The 19,370-nt window shown below is 31.2% G+C and overlaps 1 protein-coding gene and 1 long non-coding RNA gene across 2 annotated transcripts; both read right to left on the reverse strand.

Moving 5' to 3' along the window:
* Window positions 1–1,253: 1,253 nt before the first annotated feature.
* LOC149495477 (uncharacterized) lies at window positions 1,254–3,638 on the reverse strand. Its single transcript, XR_016321502.1, has 3 exons — window positions 3,266–3,638; window positions 3,129–3,195; window positions 1,254–1,490 (listed from the first exon to the last, which is right to left on the reverse strand). It is a non-coding gene; the product is annotated as an uncharacterized LOC149495477 (long non-coding RNA).
* Window positions 3,639–14,092: 10,454 nt separating this feature from the next.
* LOC105637115 (gallate 1-beta-glucosyltransferase 84A24) lies at window positions 14,093–15,824 on the reverse strand. The gene has a single exon (XM_012220522.4). It carries the CDS (start codon window positions 15,698–15,700, stop codon window positions 14,222–14,224), a length of 1,479 nt encoding a protein of 492 aa, XP_012075912.1. The 5' UTR covers window positions 15,701–15,824; the 3' UTR covers window positions 14,093–14,221.
* Between the last annotated feature and the right edge of the window lie 3,546 nt (window positions 15,825–19,370).

A 19,370-nucleotide genomic window follows, 5' to 3' on the forward strand; every position in this document is an offset into this window, starting at 1 on the left:
GGTCTGATGCTCCACATATCATGCATCTACCTGTCACCATCCAACAATCTCCACCATGCCGTCTGCCACAATGCTCACAAGGTGGAAAAGTATAACCATCGGACCCTATGCCTCTACTGGTGCCTCTACTAGCTCCTCTGCCTGAACCTCGACCACCACCGGCAGAACTAGCCACAACTGATGCCGCTGGCGCATGAGCACCCCTAGCTGTGCTATGGCTAAAAGGATGCCTAGGACCAGCTAAAGTACTACCACCTCTGAATCTCTTGCTCTCCGACTGATATGTACTGGGTGCACTCTGAGTCTGATCTCTCTTCTGCTGAGACCGCTGGCGTCTGGTACGCTGACTGGCCTGAATTCGCTCTATCTCCTGAGCTGCCTCTACCAAAGCTGAGAACTCTCTGAATCTGGAAGCTACCACTCCCATCTGAATCTCATCGTTCAGGCCCTCCTGAAACTTTTTACACCTCTCTGCCTCTGTAGCCACTATCCGGTCACCATACCTGCTGAGTCTGGTGAATTCTCTTTCGTATTCTGCAACTGACATTCTGTTCTGTCTCAGGTATAAGAATTCCTTCCTTCTAGCATCAAGATAAGCCTCTGTGATGAACTTTTTCTTGAATTCATCCAAAAAGAATTGCCAGGTACGCTGCTCTGCTGGTACTCTCTGTTGAACAGTAGTCCACCATGTGTATGCCTCCTCTATCAGTAATGACGTGGCACAAATCAACTTGTCCTCTAGTGTACACTGTAATTGCTCCAGGACTCTTAAAGTACCATCTAACCAATACTCAGCTGTTTCGGGATTATCGTCCTTGCTAGCTCTGAATTCTTTTGCACCATATTTTCTAAGCTTTTCTAGTGGGGACTTTCTTTCTCTGTCTACTACTACTGATGCCTGAGGTACCACCCCTGCAATCTGTCTAAACGTATCTGCAAGTTGCTTTAACAGCACCTCTTGACCTGGTGCTACTGGAGCCTCACCCTCCACAGCTCTGGAGGCGTGTGACTCGCTTTCACCTTCCTGTGACATCCTCCTATAAAAATAACAACTGCTTAGTTCATCAGGGTAGTCATGGCATGTACACTATAATGACATATGCATTTAAGCCCGAGGAACTAAACTAGTGCTCTGATACCAAAATTTGTAACATCGCTTCCCGGTCCACCCGTTAACTCAAATGAACCGAGCTGAGATGCTACAATCTGGTTGAACCTATGTCCTTTCATGCTAATATCATGTTGTATGCTGATTATGATGTCAAGCTGTTGCTTTTTACATTAGGAAAATATAGATATGTACTTAATATTTTTACAAGACATGATACTAATTTTCAAAATGAAATGGGCTCAACTGTGTGCCCTGTACATGCCATGATAAGGATAGAAAGAATCAAAATATCCAAATGAATAGCTACCCTGAAGACTGAGTCTTCCACAGATGAACTGCAGCAGTTGTAAGCTGATTCTCTACGGTCCAGTCTCGAAACCTACGAGTTAAATAAATAACTCGCTGAGCAAATAATGCTCAGTGGATATCTCAATTTAATAAGAAATAAAACAATAAACATATAAGCACACATATCATTATACTTTCATGATTTTACCTGCTGTTCATGATGCTGTATAAATTTTGCAACTTTTATTAACCATCGTATATACTTTATAATAAATCACATAACTGCATGGCTCCATAAGGTTATAGTGAAACCAAAGTGATAAGAAAAACTGTATGAACTGTATGAAACTGGATGAATACTGTATGGCTGGGCTGTTATGGCCCGTATATAAATCATATCCACTCAACAGCCTGTAGCTGGAGTACCAAACTGTATGGGGCGCAGATCTGCTATCCTATGTCGCGACATAGTCTTATCTACGTGGTTTCTGCCTAACCTTAATGGAGCATATTATGTGTATTGTGATAATACAAGAATTATTTAGAAAATATCTAATGAGGAATAATGCATACCATTGATAATGTATAAAGTAACTTGCATGGAAATACTCTAGCTATTGCACCCGCGATGCAATTCTTACTAATATTTATGTAACTAAATTATACCATTCAGATTAAGGAAATTCTTAGTTTGAATTAAGTTCACTTAGAAGGTAAAATGCAGTAATAATTTTCGGGTGAATGAATCTACATATGCATTCCAACATCATTTCTAATGTGTTCTTGAAATCTGCCAGACAGTCTGTACATGTTTCACAAATCCTATCATAACTCTTTCTGTATACGTCCAATTTAGGTTATTCTAAATTCTATGGTTAGCTAACATCTTAAGGTACAAAGTTTTCTTCTATCACATCTCTTAATTATGTTGGCAAGGTAGTCACATATTGAGCTCAAGTAGCAACTGCCAGTCTGCCCTGCTGTTGGTTTCCAGCCTGCCCAGTTTATACTATTTTGGTCATATCTCTCAATTTATAACTCCAATTTAGGTGATTCTACATTCTATGGTTAGATAACACATTAGGCTACAAATTTGTCTTCTACCACATCTCTTAATTACGTTGGTAAGGTAGTCAAACATTGAGCTCAAGTAGCAACTGTCAGTCTGCCCTGCTGTTGGGTTCCAGCCTGCACAAGTTATACTATTTTGGTCACAGATCTCAATATATAACTCCAATTTAGGTGATTCTTCCTTCTATAGTTAGCTAACACATTAGGATACAAATTTGTCTTCTACCACATCTCTTAATTACGTTGGTAAGGTAGGCAAATATTTACCGAAATGAGCAACTTCCAGTCCGTCCAGACTGTTGATTTCGAGCCTGCATAGTCTGTACTATTTTGGTCATATCTCTCAATTTATAACTCCAAATTAGGTGATTCAAAAACTCATGGATAGATAAAACATAGAGGAACAAATAACTCTTCTATACCACTTCCTAATTCCATCGTTAAATAGAGTCAAAATCAGGGTGAAGTTTCTGGTCAATGGTCCAACAAACTGGGTTCAGCATGAAATCAATATCTACTTCATTCATTCAATTCATCCCATGCTTTATCACCATTTACAGACCTCTAATTCAACATTCAGCAATATATGTTTTCATTATCAACACACTACACAAGTTTTCATGCAAGAAAATGTGAAAAACTAAAAGAGATATCAAACCTTCAACCAAAAGAGCTTTAAATCCTCTTCTTAGCTTCCTTTTCTTCCAACTTTGAGTTCCCCTCTCCTATACATAATAACTCTTAGAAATCATCTAAAAAATCACAAAAGTATGAAAATCAAGAAGGGCTACTTACTTGGATAGAGTTCTAGGTTGAATTTAGTGTTTAAATCACATGAAAATGGATGGAGAAAGGAAGGAGATGAAGAGAAAGATGAAAGGAGATGAAGAGGAAGATGAAGATGAAGAAGACGTTGAAGATGAAGATGAAGAAAATGAAGAAGGCAAACTGAAATGGAAGTCTCGTGTAGTCCAAATTTATCTTTGATTGTGTGTTAAAAATTACCAAATAGTACCTATATTTTCCATATGTTACATTTTAATACCTAAACTTTATATTTTAGTGCAAGTAAGTCCTACTCCTTATACTTTGATCTTTTTGTTTCATTCAAGTAAGTCCACTTCTTTTACTTATTTAAGTTACATCCCATTCTACCCCACTCTGGATTTAAATGGCTCGAACCGGGTTCTTGTTCGGCCCAACTCGACTCGACTCTATGCAACGATTCGATTCAGTAGGATGTTACATTGTGAACTTAGAAGTGAGGCTCTAGCACAGGAACAAAACCTTTCGGGCTAGTCCCAAAGCTGACAATATCTTGTTAGGCATGAGATATTACAACAAATCATCAATTTTGAATATGTGAGGTTAAAATTAGGACCAAATTGACCCTTTTGGTTTATTTCTATTCAGATTTGAACCTGCCAATTTTATCATTGATATTAATTATAGTGAAACTTAATTTCAATCAATCTTTTTAACTTTTTTCTCTTTTCTTTTTTTATGAAAATTCACTAGTGTGAAAATGAATTATTACCTATTAGTTCTGATCCAATTTAGAATCAAAATTATTGAATCAGCTCAGATTTTCTGGATAAATTTTAATTCTAATTGGAATAATGATTAAATTTCTTTGTCAAACTTTGAAAACTCAAGAAAAATTTACTTGAATTCATGGTAGAAGTTAACCTTTTCTTTTTTTTCTTAAGATGAAATCATGTTTTGTTTATAAATGATTATTTTACTCATCCATCATATACTTGGTTGAAATTGACGGTTTCCTCGTACCGTAATTAAATTCAAAGATAATCTTTTTAATTTTTAAAATAAAACTCAATATAAACTCGAATCGATCCATGGGTTAGGTGTAATGGGTAAAAATAATGAAGACAGTTACACTTATAATTATCTAATTAGGCCTTATTTGGTTCAAAGTAGCTTATTTTCTAAAACATATACTTCTCAAAAGGTACATTTGCAAATAAGTTATATCCCAATAAGTAGGAGTGTGCAAAACCATCGATCGAACTGAATCGATCTATTTCAGTTTGGTTAGTTAAGAGAGATTCGGTTTAGTTGGTTTGAATCAAATTTATTATTTGGTTCGAATTGGTTTCAAATTCGTTGGACTTAAAATCAAACCAACATGGTAAAAACTGACCAAATTCAGCCGAAACGACTGGTTCAATTCGAGTTGGTTCAGATGTCAATATCGGTTCTATTTGATCTGTCGTCCAAAAACTTTGATTTGCATGTTTTGCCTTGGTTTGATTTGATTTGAACCGAACTGATCATTTGATCACTCCTACAGAAAATATGATTTATATGTATTTGATATGCAGATCAACTTTTCGTTAAGTAAATCACTCTCAAGTTACAAAAAGCAATAATATTTGTAATATAAATTTAAGCATATTCTGAGACAAGACTAAATTAGTATATCTACTATACTTAATTAGGAAAATGCAGCTATTCTAACTATCTTTTAGGAAGTTATTTCTCAAAGTATAAGTGAAATTGGATAACCTATTTCCTAGAAAATATTATCGATAATGCAAATAAAACAAAAGCACTTTATAATATATTCGTTAGTCTATGTATTTCCAACCAACCACTAGCTTATTTTAAAATGGAAAAATAATTATTTCACCCTTGAGGTTTTACAAAATTAATTAACTCATCATCGCATTTTTATATATTAAGTATTTAGTTCCTAAAGTTTGGTTTGGTCTCATTAGATGGTCATTCCGTCTAATTTTCCTGATTTTTGCCATGAAATGCCTCATAAACGACTAAAATACCCTTTTCATAAGACAAAAATTAAAGCCACCATGAATTGTGATCTCCTTCATCTCTCAATCTCTGCAACTATACGAACTCAAAATTAATTATTTTTCCTTATCTTGGTAATTGGTAATTAACTTTGATTTATACGCTAACAGAAAACTAGGCCATAAGGCTTCAGCGAGATAGCTTAGCATCAATGCACATTTTCTTTTCTTTTCTTTTCTTTTCTTTTTTTTTTTTTTTTCCTTTCCTTCACTTTCCCTTTGCTTTCATTCATTCTTTTCTTTTTTTTCTCATAATTTCATTTTGTCTTGTGGATTTTCTTCAGTTTCCATAAAAGCCATGGATTTTCATTGAAATATTTAGTTTTCCGGTGACCATTACCAACCGGAGCAAGTCCTTCCATCCTCTTCCTCTAGTTCTTGGGGTTCTATAACACTCACTAGACCTCTTGATGACCTTTTCTCTTCTCAAAATACTATATATGTTCATTTCTTTTCTTTTCATATTTTTTTTTACTTTTTATTCTTTACAAGATTCATAAGAATTGCAGTTTTTTCTGCAAAAACACTACAAAAAAAACGGCCTTTTGCGACCGACCAATCGGTCGCAAAAGGCCACAAATCGGTCGCTAAATTTTATTTGCGACTGATTTGCGACCGACACACGTCGGTCGCAAAAAAAGTTGCGACCGATTTTTTTGTCAGTCGCAAATTAGTGACCGATAAATCGGTCGCAAAATTAAAACAATCGGTCGCAAATTTGGTCGTGTTTTCCTTTAGAAACGCTGTCGCAAATTGGTTGCAGAAAAAGTCCGTCGCAATAGTGAAATTCGGTCGCAAATCGGTCGCAAAATTGAAAAAAATAAATAAAAATAAATATTATTATAAAACCATAATTTTTTCGCACATGTAAAAATTGAACCTAGAACCTAGGTCTCAAGGCATCAGCCTTACCACTCTTGGCTGGACATCATCTGCATATTATACTAAAAAGATAATGTTTGAGCCTTATTTAGAGTTCTTTTCTTTTATTTGTTAAATAAATCTATTAGTTATAATTAATGTGTTCATAAAACATATTTTTGAATACATTATACATATTTAGACAACCAAAAAGAAAATTGAGTATCCCACAAAATATATTAACCTAGCAAAGAATCATGACATTTTGATTGAATGGAAAAGAAAGAGCTTCTACTAATAAAAGTCTTACAGCTTCTTCTTCTTCTTCTTCTTCTTCTTCTTCTTCTTCTTCTTCTTCTTCTTCTTCTTCTTCACTCTGCCCTTACTTGATCCAATCTCACATGAAGATACAAAAATTTTATGGTGAAAATTATGGTCATACCAATACTGATTTTGCTGCATCTAGATGATTAAGTCGACATGCTCCAAGAAATTCTGGAAGCTCTTCTTCAGTTTCAGCCTACACACAATTTTTATTTTGGATTTTAGGTGTCAAATATATATTTTGCATTATTCAATGAAATAAAATTCACCAAAAATAAGTTCTCGCTTGCTTTTATTTCTTTTTATTTTACTTTTCTAGGAAATCTGATATTTAGTAAAACTGAAATCTATATGTTGAAAATTTTATTAAATGAATAATATAAGTGCTGAAATTTCTAACTGTAAATGTACTCAAAACTAAAAAATTTTAAATGGTATTAAAGAGTGAGAAATTTTCTTTTTTACCTGTATCAGAAATGCCATTTCTATGACCAAATTGTTCAAGTATCCAAGAACAAGATTGACCACTCCTCTTTGCAACTGTGGAAGATCGAACATCGATTTCGAGCTGAAAATTATCAGACATTTGAATAATTAAGCATTTTTAACTCAAATACTAATATTAGGATTAATACTTAATTTTCGAGCTGAACAATGCTTTTACATTACATTTGAATAATACTTAATTTTGATTACATTACATTTGCTTAATAGACATATTCCGAATGTAATAGAGTTCTATAATAACCTGAACAATGCTTTCTGGACGACCACCGAGATCATCTTCTCGTTGATCAGATCTCAACCAATCTGCACCAACCATTTGCATCAAAGTGCCCTTTGCTTTTACCTGAACAAAATCCAAAATAAAAAAACAAATTCAAGTAAAGTAATAAATTCTGAACAAATTATATATACTAGAAATGATACCTTTTCATGATAACAGTAACAATATTAATAATAATAATAACAGTAACAATAATAATAATAATAATAATAATAATAATAATAATAAAAGTAACAATAATAATAATAATAATAATAATAATAATAATAATAATAACAGTAACAATAATAATAATAATAAATAATAATAATAATAACAGTACCTAATTCCTAATCTAACTATCAAATACACAAACAAATATACCAAAAATTATGTCCAAATACACAGAAATCGCAAAATAAAAAAATAAAAAAAAAATCGCAAAATACCTCAACTTGTGTCCAAATAGCAATGGAGTGACCGGAGGGGCTGGAGCGGCGTTAGGAGGGGCTGGCGCGGCGTCAGGCAAGCTGGAACGGTGTCAGGAGGGGCTGGAGCGGCGCTGCAAACGAAGGAGAGGAAAGGAGGAGGAGAAGAAAGAAAGAAGAAGAAAGAAGAAGGAGGGTGTCTAGCGTTTAAAGCCCTAAAATTTGCGACCGACTAGTCGGTCGCAAATTTAATTAATATCGGTCGCAATTTTTAACTATGCGATGTCGTTTTACTTCACAATAAAATTACGACCGATTTGTGACCGATTTGCGACTCCAATAATCGGTCGCAAATAATCGGTCGCAAATCGGTCGCAAATAGGTTGTAGAATTTATTCCTAATTTTGAAGCGCGCAATTTTGCGACGAAATAACATGTAGTCGCAAATCGGTCGCAAATCGGTCGCAAACTGAAAAATAAACTCGCGGGAATTTTTAGCGCTACAATTAGCGACTGTTTGTCCATAGGTCGCAAGTCAGTCGCAAAATTGCGACCGATTTGAGTCGGTCGCAAAAATCGGTCGCAAATTGACCCTTTTTTTGTAGTGAAATTTGCTCTCAATACCTTCAAAAAATTTATTGCCTTTGTTTATGAGAGTTGGGTGGTTGGTGCTGGTGGTTGGTGGCTGGTGGTTGGTGCCATTGATTGAGAGTCTGGATCTTGATGAGAAGGAGAAGAATCAAAGAGAAGTTTCTTCTAAAACATACGTATATGCAAGTATAGTGGTACCTTCAATGTCCATTATGACGTCTTATAATTGAATGGCACTCTCTAAGTTTTCCTTTTCAACTGTCGATTTTGAAGCTTTATTTTTATTTTGTGAAGTGATTTGTTGTGTTGGACACTACTTTCTTTGGGTACTCTTTTGTCGGTAGTTGTGGTTGTGGCAGTGGCTACAGTGACCACGCCATTTGTGAAATTTTTGCGATTGTCAATGATGCGCTTTCTGTAGTTGTAGTTGTCGATGATGAGGAGTTTATGTAAAATGGATTTTTTGGATATGAATCCTTCCAGATTTTATTAAGGGTACCATATGGTAATTTCAAATATTTCTCTATCTCTCTTATTTTTTATTTCATTTAACGAAAGAAATAGTTGATTTTAGATAAAAGGATCATCTAAGGAGATAAAATTAAACTTTAGAGACTAGATACTTAATATATAAAAATGCGAGAACGAGTTAATAAATTTTATAAAACTTCAGAAATGAAATAATTATTTTCCCTTTTAAAATTACTTTTTGACCAAATAAAATGTAATATTATATTAATAATATTCCTAAAATGTCACTACTATTTGGATTTTCAACAAATTAACTCTTAGACTTTCTATTTAAGTTCATGTATTTTTAAATATTTATTAACCGAACACTTGACGAACTTAAACATTCGTAGATTGGTTATTCTTAAATCAATTTATAAATTAATAGTTTATATATTTAAATAAAAAATCAAAGTAGCTAAACCAAATGGTGAGAATATGAGTGGATTTTCTCAAGTAACCGACTCATAAAAATTCATTTAAAGCAGGTTTGAATATTGATTACACGAGTTTGGATGATGAGAATGAGTATTAAATCAACTATCCATCGTGGATTTGGATTGGATGTGATGTTAAAGACACGGATACCCTCTGCCCGTTAAAATCCATTACATAATCTAAAAAATTTAATATAATAAAATTCAAGTGAAAGTTTAAGTGCATATTCGGCTCAATATTTTGTTAAAATTAAAATAAACTAAATCCAAACTCAAATTTCTAAACCCTAATATCCTCAAATGCGAAAAATAATTAATTACTTAAATAAAATATTAAATGACTAAAATTTTAAAATTGTTCTTCATCATACTTTTCCTTTTCTAGTCCCATCCTTTATTTTCATCTCCATCTTTCAAGGCTCAACTAACCTCAATTGTGGTGGACTTGGTAAGGTATTGCACAATGCAGATATAGAATTTTCATGGGTATCCTACTCATCCAAAATCCATTTACAATGGTTTTTGTAAGCGAGAAAACGGCTACTAAATCTACTAAACCATTAGTTAAATAGGTGTGGAGTGGAGATGGTATTAAAATTTTAAATAATTATATCTGTGTAACTATGGGTATTTCAAAATAAATTTTAAAAAGATTTAAAATGGATATAGATATTAAAATATTTAAACAGGTTTAAATATAAGTAGTGTAAATTTTAAGAGCATCCGCCTTACGTCCATCCCTAGGCGAGAGTACAATCGACAAAAATGTTTTTCAGCAGCAGTCGTTATCTGCTAGGCTTTCCTCTTTTTAAAATTTGGGCTTTCTTTGCTTGGGCTGACTTCATTATCTAGGCCCAGTTAAATTTATTTTGGCCATGTTTATCTTTAATACTTCTTGCCTTTTCCAGAAATGAAAGCCATGTTTTTTTTTTTTTTTTTTTTTGAAAAGTGAAATGAAAGCCATATTAAAAAAATAAAAGAAACATTCAAAATAATTTTTTTTAATGAAATCTTCTTCCTTTTTTTTTAATTTAGTGGAGGACTAATGAGTCAAAAGAAAATTGTGAACTATGTATCCAGAGGTAGTTCTCCGTTTACTTAATGAAAACTTTTATAACAGATATACGTCACCGAATTTAAGACAACCTATTGTCCTCTAACCAATTAGAACACTTTGGTTGGGGAAATCTTCTGACTCAAATCAAAATGCGTAATATCAAACAAGGAATATACTTTGAAAGTTATTTCCGTGTGAAGTCATCTCATCTCATTGTCTCTGCATGTTTCCTCTTCACTAATAATATAAATTCCACTGCATGGGAAACTTTTTTTTCTTTTCTTTTCTTTTTTTAAATCCCACCTGGATATGATGAATGTTCTCTCATAGCAGTTAAAATTATAGTTTAAGAATGTTTACATTTTAATTTAATGTAAAAAAAAAAAGAATGTTTACATTTTCTTAATATTTGCCTAGTTAAATATTTATAAATTATATTTTAATAAAATTCACAAAAATAGCTTAAATGTGGTGGATTTCAAATACTAACTCAATATGTTTCTCATTTTATTATATAACAAATTTAAGAATTCTGAAATATCAAATTAAAAATTCAAACACAATTTTAAAAATTGTCAATTAAGTATGGTTTGATTGGTCTTCCTACCTCTTGTAGTAGATGTAAGAAGTGAGAGGTCTTAAATTTGAGTCCTCTCCACTACAAAAGTTATCGCCAATTTGATGAATGTTATTTAAAGGGAGAGCTGCCCCTACTGTGTAGACCACAATATTATTTTGGACCATTGGACTTTCCATGTATTAAAAAAAAAAAAAAAAAACATAATTTTAAAAATTATTATGGGTGGCCATCCGCAATTGATCTTCAATGGGCCACAACCACAACCATCCTTTTTTGTCTCTTCCTTTTCTTTGTTAGCTTTGGTTTAGTATTTCAGTATTTTTCTTTTTTTCTCTTGTTTTCCTGCCCTTTATGCACCTACAATATTTATATGCTCTCTTTCTCAAGACAGATTTATGGATCTATTTTTGCTTTTCATTTCTAGTTAGGGTGTTCTGAACTTCTCAATTTGGGGCAATCACTGAAGAAAGGTTTGAGCAGAAACCTTTCATAGAAGTTGCTTATTTCAAGCGAGATATAGTACATCTTTTACATTAGGATAGGTTATGCACTAGATATTTTTTTGTTAAAGATCAAATCTAGATTTAGAAAGTCATCTCACAGGAAGTTTGGCACCATGACCGCAGCGGTTGCCAATGGGTGTAACAGCCTCTTTTTTTTTTTTTTTTTTTTTTTTTTCTAAATCAATGTTGTATACTCTTGGTTATATTGAATTACTTTACCTTTTGTGCTCTTGTTTTGTAATAATAATACTTTCCTATTTGTAAAAAAAAAAAAAAAAAAAAAAAAAAACTCTCCTCGACAAGTTGAGTACTGAAACCTCAAACTTGACCATATCAATTATATTTCTAAAGATGTTTATTAGTTGGAGTTTCATCAAACATTTTCCTCTATTTGGTTTGACTTGGGGGATGCGTAGACATCTAAACTTTATAAGAAAAATCTAGTAAAGTTCTCAACCACACATTTATCTATTAAGCGTTTTGCTAGTAAAAGTGTACATATTGAATATTTGAAGTTATAAAATTACAGATATTAAACATTTCAATTTAACAAATTATATTTACTGAATAATTATTAGATTTTTAAAAATATGAAATCGTTGTTTGATAATCTATTTTTAAAAAATACATCAAATATTATTAAGTAATTGAAAATAATATAAAATCTATTAAAATATGAGAAATTTGATAAATTGAAGTGTTTAATACTCTCTTCATTCAAAATATAGGGTCATTTTGGGTGATTGTTTTGTCAAAAAATATAAGACGTCTTGAGTATTTTAAGGAGCGACAAATAATTTTTTTTCTAATTTTACCGTTATATTAGCAAAATAATTATCTTTACAAATTGCTCTTGCTTTTAAGATAAAAAATAATTACCGAATTACCTTAATTTTATTATAATTGAAGGGAATTAATTGTTTCCTTACTTTAATGACTTATATTTTGGGAGGAGTAAAGTAAATAGTTATTATAATGTTAATAAATGAAAGATTTAATTAGTTAATGTAACCCTTTGTTTGAAAATGAGAGGGAGAAAAATATTGGAGGAAAGAAAATAATAAGGAATTGTCAATTTTCTGTCCGTAATCATTTTCCACTCTTGTGTTTGGAAAGGGTAAAATTTTAGAGGAAAGAAAATATTATTATTAAAAATTAACAATTATATCTTCATTTAAACAATGAAGTGTCAAAAAAGTGTTAAAGTTTTTTAATTAATTTGGATTATTTATGTAATTTAATAAAAATGAGCGAAAATATCAATTTCTCAATTTATTTGTTCTCCAAATTAATAGATTCATAACATATGGGCTTGGGTGGAAAATAAAGTGAAATATTATTTTCTTTAATATTTTTCACCTCTTTTTCAAATAAAGAAAAATATGTTTCTCTATATATTTTTTATAATTATTTTCCTATAAAAAAATAAATACTTTGCGTCCAAGCAAAGGTTAAAAGTTGAGATAGCACTACAATTTTTTTTTTTAATAATTTATGTCAATTTATATACTGAAAGGTGTGTATATATTACAATTTTATTTACTAACTGATCCCTTTCGAAGAAACAAAACACTTATTTATTTATTTTTATTATCTATCATTTATTAGCTGAAGACAAAAAAAATTAATAAAAAGAGAAATTGCAAATACCACAAATTCTATTCTGCTAATATACAAACATGAAAAAGAAAAACAGCAGAACTTGTACCAGTCTAAACGTTTCTTATTTTGTTTGTTTCAAAAAAAACACAAAGAAAAAGAAGTAAAAGGAGAGTTGTATTTTGCTTACAGAAAACGTCAAAATTTATTTATAAATCAACAAATATTCAAACACATGTTTGCAACAAGTCTAGCCTTAAGCGTTTCTCTTCAAATGGGCCATGAGTGCACAGACACAGTCATGAATGATGGCGAACACGAGTGGAGGAAGAAAGCAGAATATGCCACTTTAAAGAATGGACAGTGTCAGTGAAAGATATTATTTTTTATTTTCAAAAAATTATTTAATTTTGGAAGAAATTTTATTCCTTTTATTTAATAAGAATATAACTTTTGCTTATTAATTAAATATTTTAAAAAAAAGAAAATAATTAAATACAACAAATCATCGTTGTGAAATAAAGAAATAAATTATTCTACTGTCGAGTTTTGAGGGAGGCAAAAACCATAAATCAGATATCAACAATCGGATCTGTTCGATCAGCCATTGATTTTTTATTTTTTAAAAAACAATCAGAAAATAGGTCCAATCGTAAATTTATGTTTTTTAGGTAATCTATTTGCAGCCTTATCTTCTATTTGACGGGGTAGTAAGTAGTGTCCATTATATAATTTCAATACATAAATTACAATGGACAAATTTCTGAACTAAGAAGACAAAAACATTATATAATTTATTTTTTATAAAAAAATTCGATAAATCGAAATAATGTTGTAGGCCATATAAAAGAGTATTTTTTTCATTTAATAAATTAATAAAAATGATAGTAACTGTAAAAACTTAAATCGAAATTTTTCGCTTCTTATATAGATAAATGAGAAGTGAAAAAACAAAACAAAATATATCAACGATAAATAAATTTGTTTTTAGTTTGTTTCTAATTTTGCTTTGTCCTAGTGTATATGATAATAAGCTTAAATCTTAATACTACAGTTACAATTCATTTAGATAATAATTATTTAGTAATGAAATTTTTATTATTATTATTTTATCTTTCTTTTAAACAAAACTAACTTTTATTTATGCTAATTATCATTATTAGATATAAAATAAATATTTTTCTTTAATATTATACAATTATTAGAGTTTATTTAATGAGCTTTTAATTACGCTGTATTCTATTACAGTTCTGTACCTACTTGACTATGCTACTGTTAGATTTTCTGCTGCTACAGACTCTTTTGGATTCGAATTATCAGATTGGCTAGAGGCCGCAACACTTACCCTCCTTACTTCCTCCACAAAAGCTTGAATATTCTTATCAGAAGAACCACCGTTAGCCACTGCCGCCTCCGCCGCCTCCTTCCATTTCAACGCATTCTGCTTTATTTCTACCGCCTTAGGTCCTTGCATAGCCTCGAGCAAGCATTTTTCCACTTCCTCCCTTGTAATAAACTTGTTTGCAGCATCTCCACGAGACATTCTAACACCAACCTTAAAAACATCAACTAAGTATTTAGCATTAGTCACTTGATCACCCCATTGAGGAAAAGCCACCAGCGGTGTACCAGAAGAAAGAGCCTCCATTGTAGAATTCCAACCACAGTGAGTAACAAAACAAGCAACGGAAGGATGAACTAGAACTCTCTCTTGTGGACACCACTGTACTAATTTCCCTTTATTTCCTACTTTTTCCAAAAACCCATCAGGAATAACAATTGGGTCCATATTATGATCTTTAGGTGGCTCTCTTATCACCCATATGAAATTAACACCAGAATTTAACAAACCATAAGCAATTTCTTCCCATTGATCTTGCTTTAAATAAACAACACTACCAAAAGAAATATAAACTACTGATGACTGTTGTTTTTTATCAAGCCATTCAATACAATCTTCTGCCTTCCAGAAATCACCTTGGATTGTTGTTTTGGAGTTTGGATCTTTATATAAAGGACCAACAGGAATAATAGGACAAAGCTTTGACATGTATTGGATTAGCTCGCCCTCTAATTCTTGAAATGTCTCCATTAAAATGCAAAATGGTTTATCAAGATTCTTGAACTGACCTAATATAGCTCTTGCCAAGAAAGGATAAGGAGAAGATGGATGCAAGAAGCTAGGAATTTCATCGTACTTTAACAAAGGCATACAAGGTAACTGAACATCGATTTCTGGGTTTTGTTTGTCAGGGAAAGGAACAAGATTATGATGGTAATGGTAATAAGCAGAAAAACAAGCGCAAGATTGAACCCAAAGCATAGCAGAAGGAAGGCCAAGACTTTCAGCTACATCAGAAACCCAAGGAATGAAAGGATTATTAATTAGACAAGAGATTGATTGGCCTTGCTCTGCGTTTTTAGTAATAATTTCAGGAATTACTTTTACTCCAATAGTTTCGAGTTGAGATAGGTATTGGTCAAGATCTTTGCGTTTAGGGTCATCTTCAGCCAAACCATCTTCAAAAAACTCAAAACGAATAAAGCCTTCACCAATGGGTACTCGCTCGTAATCGACGATGTTGTTAGCTTTTCTCATTTGTTTTCCAATTATTTCAGGTGCAGAGAAGGTGACAAGCATGCCTTTGGAGGCAAGCCGCTTGCCAAGTCGAAGTAAAGGGTTTACATGGCCTTGACCAGGGAAAGAAAGAAGAAGGACATGAACAAGGGAGGAAGATACCATTGTTAATATCTGTCCTTAGTCAAGATTGGCTGGTATTGGAGAGAAATGAGAAAGAGAGGCTAAAAAAAGGTTTGATGATAATGTATGAGTTTGTGTGGATCAGGCAGGAATACAGAATGCACTAGGAGCAATGGTGATACACTTATATAGTGAGTTACGGCAAAAAGTTAAAAAGAAAATAGTAGGCGTAACGAGTTAGGCAATATGGAGTAAAATTAGTAGACTGTCCTTGTGGTAAGGTTTCATCAAATATTTTCATAATTCATCCTTTCAAATTTTAAACACTAATAAAGATCATGAAAACTACAGGTTGAGCCTTGTGACTCAATTAGCAACATAAATTGGACATATGGAAATAGCTTTTAGGTTCGAACCCTAATAAACACATCTGCAGGGAGGGGGAAAGAGTCTTAACTATGATTAAGTCTCAAGCTGAATTAGGTGGTCTCTGGTAATAAGATTTGGATACTGGTGGTTTGCACAAAAAAAAATAAAGATTAGAAAAAAACTTGTGTAGACCATGTCCATAGCCCACGTATGAACCAAACAAATGAATTTAAGAGCTTTTTAAAAAGTGTTCTAATTTTTTATGCCAAACGTATAGTTAAAAATACCCTCGTTTCGATAAGAATCCTTAATTTTATTGGTTCGGTCCATAAATGGGTCATAGATCCGATCTAGATAAGTTTTTTCCTAAAAATTATATGCGTCAAAACACTATACATAATAAAGATATTATACCCAAGATAGATTGATTTAGTGGTTGAAGCATATTAAATCTCACTCTTGTGATCGCAGGATCGAGTCATGGAGTCGGAATCTTCAAGAGGGCTTTTAAACATAATCGCTCCCTGACTTGAAAGAGATTAGGTTTCTCATTTTAACCCTTAAACGGAAGTTGAAGAGACACCCTCAATAAAAAAAATAAAGATATTGTCTTTACTAATACTAAATTAAAAGTTAAATATTACAGAACACCAGATGAGAACAAAAGCACTCTTTAAATAGAAGGGTTAAATAATCTAATGGTTCCCACTTTAGAGAGGAATCGATAAATTTACCAAATGCAATAATAGTAGTTTTGATTAAAACTTGGTAGTAAATAGTTCTTGCCCTTATAACTAATATTAACCGGTCACGTGTAGTATTCTCCGATACTCACCTACGTAATCAATAAAAAAAGAGAGAGAAATAAATCGTCCAATTTTCATATTTATTTGTAAGCATAGATCTAGCGTTCTCCATAATAAAGCAAAAGAAATACTTGCTAATTATTTATTTTTTGAATCTAAATCCGAGTGCACTATATATGAATTAATATATCAAAGGCATCGATTCCACTAAGTGAGACAAATGATGATGAAAAATGGGTGCATTTTTTCATAACCTTTGAGAATCAAAATTTCACTTTTAGAAGAAAACTAAATAAAAAGATAAAAAGAATATTGGCAATCAAAATTTAATCATGCCAAATGTCCAATTCATACACAAACATAGTAAATAAAATAGATAAAAACTTAAAACTAATCAAATAATAAGTAAACCAATAATCTTGAAAAATCTTTCATTATTTGTAAAAAGAATAAGGTTTAAGAGAAATTAATAGAAAGCAACAAATTCACAAATATAATTAATTATACAAAAAAAGAAAAGAGATCTTATTACTAAATTTCTTTCATTAAAAGAAAAGTATTATTTGAGTAGCTTTTGTAAACCAAAAAGATCACCAAATTTGGTGCAACTATAAATTTTATGGCGTGTTTGAAAATTTCAATCATAGATTATGATATAAGCTTTTGTTATTTTTTTTTCCTTTACCGTATTGTTATCGGTTTCCGGTGGCTTCCTCTTCCAAAGGGGGAAAGAGAGAGAGGAGATGAAGGAATTATTTATTTTTATAGCCAATCTTTTATGTTACACCATTTCTATCTGCTCTATTCATAAACTATTCATTCAAATTTAAGACAAAGGCTGCGGTGAATTGATTATCAAGAATAAAAATAGAAGGCCGTTATAAATATAAATTTTCTACTTTGTATTGGTAAATGATAATAATTAATAGTTATATAATAAAATAATAAATTCAAAATTCAAAATAAATAAGTAAATAAGCACTTCAAAGTTTTAGTTTCGTACCGTCTCAGCTTTGAAGGTTCTGTTTATATATATATATATATATATATATATATATATATATTTATTTATTTATTTAGATAAACCTTATTTATATCTTATATATGGAGAATCCAAAATGTCAGAATTAATAATGCCTTTAAGTAATTGAGGCAAAGAAGCAAATGTAGTAAAAAATACAATTAATTGAGTACAATCTGCTGAAACGAGCCAAGAAAGTAGCTGCTTGATTCCCCTCACGATAGATGTGGCAGAAAGAGACATTGAATCCCGAGACTAAATTCTTGATCTGAATGACAAACCGAGGCGTTCTAGCTGAAGTTGAGGAAGTGATGAAGTCGATGGTAGTTTTTGAGTCGCTCTCTATAATAAGGGGAAAGGTGTTTAAGCTTTTTACACCATTTGAGAATTATATAATCTATAATTTTTCTAAGAAATATTGTATATTTATGTTTAAAAAATATTTTTTAAAAATTCAAAACATAACGTATATGCATACTAATTAAACATAACAAATTTCCATACCAAAATTAATTATAATTGACCTTTTTTTTCGCTTTCTAGAGTTTCAAGCATTCAACTTATATATATATATATACTAAACTATATATGGGAATATTTGATACTATAAGAAAATTTTAGAAAATATTATTGCTATAAAATATTACTAAAAGAATTTACTAGTTGAACAAACCCATAAATATTTTAAATTGTATAATTTCTTAATTAACATTTTTAAACTTTTTATTATTAATTTGTTGTGTTTTGCTTTTCAATTTCAAGATTAACTTTTATTTTAATTGTACTTTTAAGTAGTAAGTGGAAACACCCTAAATTGATAATAATTTTTTAATTTACTATGTTATTGAAAATTATTATTCGCAAAAACCCCATTTATAAATAGCCTTTTTAAGAAGTTATAAGTAATGGTTACAACTAGCAGAGTTAGAAACATTCTTCAGTTACACCGTTTATTTAATTTGATTTTAGTAAGGTTAATTGGATTAAAAACTCTAAAACTTTTCACATAAAATATATTTTTAAATTTTTTCATCAATTTAAACTTATATTATAAATATATATTTTTAACTTGAGTAGGATCAATTGATCTCATATCCTACTGCACTTGCTATAGCTTCTCTCCTGTGAACTGGTGAAAAAAAAATTAAAAAAAAATTCAAGAATCAAGAGAATTATTTTATTTCAAGATGTAAATTATAGAAAAATATTTATGAAAAATGAAATTTAAGCAGTTATGGGACCTTGGCTTATCCCACACCTCACTGCTAGTTACATGTACCAATGCATGGTCTTATTGTCTGCTATAATTAAATATTATAAATTAAATATAAAAATATAAAAATAAATTACATAACACATTATATTATTATAAAATTTATAGAATTATTGTTATGAGAGTATTGCACCTTTCACAAGCTCCATACGGAGAATTATTAACAAAACTTCAATTATTCTTAAATATTAGTGCCATTTGCAAATGATTTCTTGTCCTAGTGGCAAGGGAGATATCCTGTTA

Source organism: Jatropha curcas, chromosome 6 (genome assembly GCF_041381405.1).
Source record: "Jatropha curcas cultivar XTBG-Jc1 chromosome 6, XTBG_Jcur_1.0, whole genome shotgun sequence".
NCBI lineage: Eukaryota > Viridiplantae > Streptophyta > Magnoliopsida > Malpighiales > Euphorbiaceae > Jatropha > Jatropha curcas.

Coding starts and splice junctions, on each gene's coding strand:
- LOC105637115 (XM_012220522.4), bottom strand. CDS start 15,700: ATGGTATCTTCCTCCCTTGTTCATGTCCTTCTTCTTTCTTTCCCTGGT.